This window comes from Myzus persicae, unplaced genomic scaffold (genome assembly GCF_001856785.1).
Source record: "Myzus persicae strain clone G006 unplaced genomic scaffold, MPER_G0061.0, whole genome shotgun sequence".
Taxonomy (NCBI): domain Eukaryota; kingdom Metazoa; phylum Arthropoda; class Insecta; order Hemiptera; family Aphididae; genus Myzus; species Myzus persicae.
In genome coordinates, this window is record NW_019102620.1 from 288,905 (window position 1) to 295,477 (window position 6,573).

General features: G+C 30.6%; 1 protein-coding gene across 1 annotated transcript; it reads right to left on the reverse strand.

Annotated features, from left to right (window-relative positions):
- Positions 1-2,919: 2,919 nt before the first annotated feature.
- LOC111032730 (cleavage and polyadenylation specificity factor subunit 7-like) lies at positions 2,920-5,182 on the reverse strand. The gene is made up of 5 exons (XM_022313168.1): positions 5,126-5,182; positions 3,758-3,913; positions 3,438-3,665; positions 3,116-3,337; positions 2,920-2,961 (listed from the first exon to the last, which is right to left on the reverse strand). The coding sequence occupies exons 1-5, from the start codon at positions 5,180-5,182 to the stop codon at positions 2,947-2,949; spliced, it is 678 nt and encodes a 225-aa protein (XP_022168860.1). The 3' UTR covers positions 2,920-2,946.
- Positions 5,183-6,573: the final 1,391 nt, after the last annotated feature.

A 6,573-nucleotide genomic window follows, 5' to 3' on the forward strand; every position in this document is an offset into this window, starting at 1 on the left:
ATGTTCGACGGTTCAGCTAGTTAGGTCAGTGAATGTGAACTTCATATTTTTATTTGAAGGTCACGCAAATATTAAAGTATAAATATTGAACGTGTTTTTCTTATCAATATATGCCTACGTAATTTATTAATTTATTGCGCGCGCGTGTAGAAATTTCATTTTATTTTTATTTTAAATGAATAGTAAACAAATAGTTATTAAAGTAATCTTGATTCTTGATACAAGATTTTACAAAAAAAATCGATTGTTCCGCATCATTATGGAATGAGAATCAGAGGTTATTACGCCCAGCTTGAATATAAATTGTTGCTGTAAACAGATAGAAAATTGTACTATACATTTTCTAACATACAATACAATGTTAATGTAACATGCTCTACTTGGTCTTGCAGAAAAATTATTTGAATATACGAACGGGATCAAGTATATACAAATCAAATATCAAATCTATTAAATAATTTTTAAAAACGATACAAATATGATATATACACCGAACATTACATTTAGTTTATATTTGTATAAAACTATTTTATAGGATTATTAATTATTATCCTTAGTATAAACATTTTAAAAACTCAGAAACTACTCATAAGAATTTTGATTCAAATATGCACATCAAAATTTTCAAAATATCATCTGATAAATAATAACTATTCAAATTATTATTACATAAAATAATTTTCGGTAAAATTTGTTCTCGTTTAAAATATAAAATTTTGTATACGTCCGTCGTATAAATACAAAATAATGAGTTTATTTATTGATATTATAATGTTTATAATTCGAAGGAAAGAACTTACCATTACTTTTAGGTACCTAATTATCAATAATATATAATAAACCGATGAACCGATACTGACAGAATATGTTTAGACTCTTAAATGCATGTAATCAACTAATGGAATTTACGTGGTGATCAAAACTAAACTATAGTGATCTATTTGACACCATCTTTAAAGATATAGCAGAATTTTGGGAATCACAGAAACTATAATTTTTAACATTGTAAATATTTTTTAATTTATCACTGTTTTCAAAGCATGATTATTCCATTTTTCAATTTTAATTTTTTAAACATTATGTCAATATGCTTATCATCGAATTATTAGATTAATATCAATAAATAAATTCATTATTTTATATTTATACGATGTATTTATTGTTATATGGATGGCGGGGTTATAACAAACCTGAGTGGCGGGGCTATAACAAACCAGTACCAATTTTAAGACTACTAAAAAAATGAACTATTTAAAAATTAAAATCAAAGTTTTCGATAAAAGTTATTGTTTATTATCAATTATATATATTTTTTAAATATATACTTTAGAATAAAAGTATTAGCAAAAAATATCTAATACTTGACTGACTATTGCGAAATATTATAATATTTAATAATTTAACTAACAATATTTGTAAAGGTTCAAAAGTAAGCCAAAACACTGTTGTAGCACGGACTAATAATGAATGGTGAACCGAATGGGCTCCGACTTAATTTAAACTTATACACGGTTAAGGAACATTCAACCATTGAACTTTCAATTCGTTCAAAATTTGAACTATTAAACTTTTGCAGCACTCGGTTAGACCCAGGTTAAAATTTGGTATTCAAAACGACTAAAGGTGCTAGGAACCAATATTGAACAGAGTACAGCACCGTTATCTCAATGTAATTTGAACTGCGTGGGAACTTGAATTTCTACTCGTCTTTACAAGAAAATGTCGTTATAGGTATGTAAAACACTCAATCCCCCAGGGTAATAATTATGCGTTTACGCCACTGTAGGAATATACAATAATTATAACAAAAAAAAAAATCTACCATAACTATTAATGTATTGAAGAGAAATATAAGCCTATACATATGAGTATTTACTGTAACAATAATTTTTCTTTCCTAGGAAACCCAATAAAAGCCACGAAAGAAAATAAAAATTTGTTGAAACAATACAACATGATGTATTATTGGGTATACAAAAGTTTAAATTTGTTCTCCAATAGTATAGGACCTATACTATAGGTATCAATATTTTCAATCTTCTGTTTTATCAAAATAGACTGCAATAGCCCAATGTATAAATGTATTATAATATAATATTAATATTAGTTCAAATTAAGTATAGGTATTTAGATATTATACGAATTATTCCAGATTTTAAAGCTAGATATTTGTCATTATATTACTTCAAATTCTTGACTCCTAACCTCTTACAGATTTTATCTCAGTAACCACTAACCATGTATTCATAAGACTAACTGTGTAGTGTGTACACGTATTGACTTCTGGAGTCATGGTGTAATTTACCAGATACAGAACTCTAAAAAGTAGGTAAAGTATAACTCTAAAATTAGGTAAACTTAAAAATATAATACAACTTAAGCAAGTTACCTTTCCATTTATTAACCATCTTAGTTTGAATTCCATGAATTGTGTTATACAAAGCACACACTAATATTTTACTGCGCTCATCATTAGCAATCTTAGAATCTTCGATCAATGCTATTGCTGTATTCAAAGTTGCGATAGCACTTTGGTATTCGCCGTTAGTAGCATCAGTTATAGCTCGTGCTATTGCAGAACTAGACACAATTCTATTCCTGTTAATAACGCAATTAATTTCTGTTTCTGTCATTTTTATTTCATTTGTCATGTGAGGTCCATATGAATGTGTATAAAAGGGATGGTAGCCATCATATGAAAAGCTTTGAGATGTTGGAGATGCCCTGGTTTGATTGAATAATGTAGGATCAACCGGTGCTCGACAATGATCATTATGATTTATTTGACCTGAATAAGTTTAAAAAATTTTAAATGCAATATTTTGTAATAATATAAAAATAAATTATATTATTTTATTTTAAGCATGAGGTTTAAAATAGCCTATTAGAAATAAAACTCGAATAATGGTTTCACTCACTAAGTGAACTTCCACCTCTTAATAGACTTTATTCTGGAGTAACCTATAAAAATATTATTATTTGAAAAAATAATATCATGAAAAAATATGACTTAATTAATTATAATCCTTAACTTAGTTCTGGATGATATTTGAGGGTCTATATGCTTTTAAATATCAAAACTGTAAGAAAAATTATTGTTGTATAAAATACTTACAAAATATCCACCCATATTTTGTTTATATGATCTGTTCCATTGGTTTTCATAACCCGAGGTTCGTGGATGCTGGTGGTGGGTTTGTACATAGCTAGACATTAGTGGCATTCTTGTATTATAATACACACTTTGTGATGGATTTTGTATTGATTTATAGCCATAAATTCTAGTAATATCCCCATTAGAAGATGTATTAAGTCGAGTTTCAAATTTCGATTCAAACTAAAAAATTTCAAATTTTAGTATATTTACTAATAATATTTATTATAACATTTTATAATGTTAATAAGGTATGAACATGAAAAAGTAGACACATCGTTACCATGAAATATGCTCTTAATGATGGTAATGTAACAATAGGTTTTCGTCCATGAATAAGTTCATTTGGTAATTTATTTAAAATTCGATTTACACTTTTCTCTGATTTTAATGTAACAGTACAAAAACCTTTTGATTGGCCATTTTCTCGATTTTCAAAAAATTGAATATCAACGAAATCATTCACTCCAGCGTCGATTATAGAGCCCATTATATCTTGATCTGTTGTCCACTATAAAGTAACATTTTAAATAAATTGATGTAATACATTTTGTAACTTAAAAATTGAAATTTCAAGTTTCGAAACATACTACATTTATTTACCCAAGTCAAATTTCCAATAAATAATTGGTGCAAATTGGAACAACTGTTGGTGTTATTTGTCATGCCATCAGTTTCACCATCTATCTTTGAATCATCATTGGAATTAAGTTTGAAGTCATCACTAAAACGTGTACCATGGGTTGTCACAAAGTCATCCTAAAACATTAACCACAGAACGATCTAGTATGGCGGCAATCGTTGACAATTAAAATATAACGCTTAAATAGGCATTAATTATACTTGTAATAATGTGTAAGCATATGAGAATTGTGGTAGGGACTAGAGGTGGTTAAAGGATTGGCTTGGGAGGAACTTAATAGGTGCCATAAATATCGACCAATGTGGTGAACTAGGTAAGTTGGGTATCTTGTCGTTTTTGAGTGAAGAAGTTAAAAAAACAAGTTGACGAACAATAACAGATTATCGATTGCCAAAATCGGTAACGCAATCCAACACATAGGAATTGGCGGCAACCGATGAAGATGTAGCATACTGCATATTATGATTAATAATTGTTTATAACAGTTCACAGGGGATAAAATAACCATAAAATAGCAAAATGGATAAGTATCCGGGAAGTATAAGTACCTACAAAATGAGCATCGTGAATCCCCTGGTCAAATGGAGAGAACACCATCCAGGCCATGTGTATACCATTAGCTTAATAATCTGTACTTTTACTTCATAAATGTTATTGTTAATAGTGTAGTGATCCCTCACTATCGTTTATTAAAAAGAGTTATTCAATGGTGATGTCCGCCGTGTACGGATCAGGTTCGATGAAGGATAGGATAGGTTTAAGTAATTTTAACAAACGACTCTGTTTGTTAATTATGTGTAAGTTTATTAAATTATTATATAAATTTGAGAATAGAGCGAAAAGTATAATAGTATAATAATTGCACTACTTGGAATGGACTTATACTTGGCGGCGATGTTGAGGACCAAGCTCAACGACCAACCTAAGTCCTACAATTGTGGGATGTCATACTAACTCTAAATGTATTACGGACAAGTCTTATATTTATACAGAATCTCCTCTAGCTAACGAGTACACGGTAGAAACTAGGAGGGGGATTCAAAAAGTCACAGACTAGCAGTTGTTGTCGTCCTTGGGTGAATCCTAAGAAAAACACTGGCGCTAGACTTGTGCCATTAAGTTAGCCACGCTCTATGTTTAGTTTATGGCATATGACTATTTGATATTTGATATTTTTTTTGTATGTTAGCGCATTAGCATATATTATTAAAATATACTATTTAAATGCACTGTCAACATGTGCCAGTGAAATAAAGTATTACTTATAATATTCTTAGTAGAATATATACTATTTATGAAAAGTGATTCGGTTTACTACAATAGTGTACCTTTTTGTAATGATGACCCAGTCGATTCCTGTTTCGTGTGTACCGGTCTAGGTTCATGGTAATCAAACAGCGGTCAGGAACACAGTCACCGGTGTAAACAGACACGGCTGTCCGCTAAGATCGAGGTTTGAGCTTAAGTCACTTTTGTGGGGTAGGCTTCGCGATAGGCAGAAGTGTACCGAATAACTATCGACGATAACCGGTAGTACAATTTGGTATGGTGCAGATAAATTCGTGCTGTAAACGGCCGATACTACTGCTCATGGGCACAGGGAAAACGATGTTATCCAATCTGGTGATCTTACGGCGTCCCCGAGAGGCAGAAAACCACGATTTTTTACGTTTTTTTCAAACAAAAAATGTTTTGTATTCACTAAGTCGAACTGGATTTCAAGATATTATTAATACCTACTTCGAAGTAATCCATTTGAAACGTTTTCTTCAAGTTTATAATTTATAAATAACGATTACATGACAACACTACTTATAATTGACTGGATATTTGTTTTTTAAAATATTTTTTGACCAGCAACTTATTATTATATAATATTGTAATATAATGTTATAATTTATTGTATAGCGTATAGGTACATTTGGCGTTTTAACATTTGTATGAAATGCAGCTACTTATATACGTATGTTCAAATGTACAAAGATAGAATGCTTCAAGCATTCAAGTCATAAAATAAACTAACTTGGGGTGAATGGGTGCGTACAATGAACTTTTAAGGTCATAATATTATATTCCTAAAGTGGGATTACCAATTACAACTAAAACTAAACTGTTATATGTACAATTTAAACAAATATAAAAGTACCTAGGTAACAATACGCTTAATGACGAGATTTTAGTACCAATATAATTTATTGTAGCAAGGTGGATATATATATATTGTATTGTAGGTGTATAAAAGAATGACATACTTAAACTTAATTCAGACCCACAGACCCGTTGCCAAGAAAAGTTTATGGTCAATTGTCTTGTCCAATACGGAAATACCTATTTATTTGTATATCGTCTTTATCTGGTCGGATAGAGTAAGCATAGGCGTAACCAGGGTTAACCTCCATGGAGGAGGCTAAAGTTCTCATCAATGCTGTTGACTTCAAATAACCCACGTGAGGTCCACCTCTCCCTACACATCCTACTTAGTAGTTATAATCAGTGCTTGCATTTTTTCATAGATTTCAGAGTTCTCTTTCATTTAATTAAGAGAAGATATTCGTGTATCATCGGAATGGACTCAATGTATTGTTGTTCCATCTGGGGGTAGTATTGCCAAACAACAAATTAGTATGAGTGGCTTGGTGAGGCACGGTCCTAGGCTTAGCATGCGCGGATCCAAGGGAGGCTAAGGGCCATGCCCCCCTTAGACTCTGGGGAATTTTCTATTATATCTATTTTCGGCAGAAATAAAGGAGGATAAAATGGTACGGCTAAAGAGTAC

What these genes read in the sequence shown, in the direction of transcription:
- LOC111032730 (XM_022313168.1), bottom strand. Translation starts at nt 5,182, where the DNA reads ATGAACCTAGACCGGTACACACGAAACAGGAATCGACTGGGTCATCAT. An exon ending in TGGGTCATCATTACAAAAAG is followed by an intron (nt 3,914 to 5,125) that starts GTACACTATTGT and finishes TTAATGTTTTAG; the next exon opens with GATGACTTTGTGACAACCCA. An exon ending in TTATTGGAAATTTGACTTGG is followed by an intron (nt 3,666 to 3,757) that starts GTAAATAAATGT and finishes GTTACTTTATAG; the next exon opens with TGGACAACAGATCAAGATAT.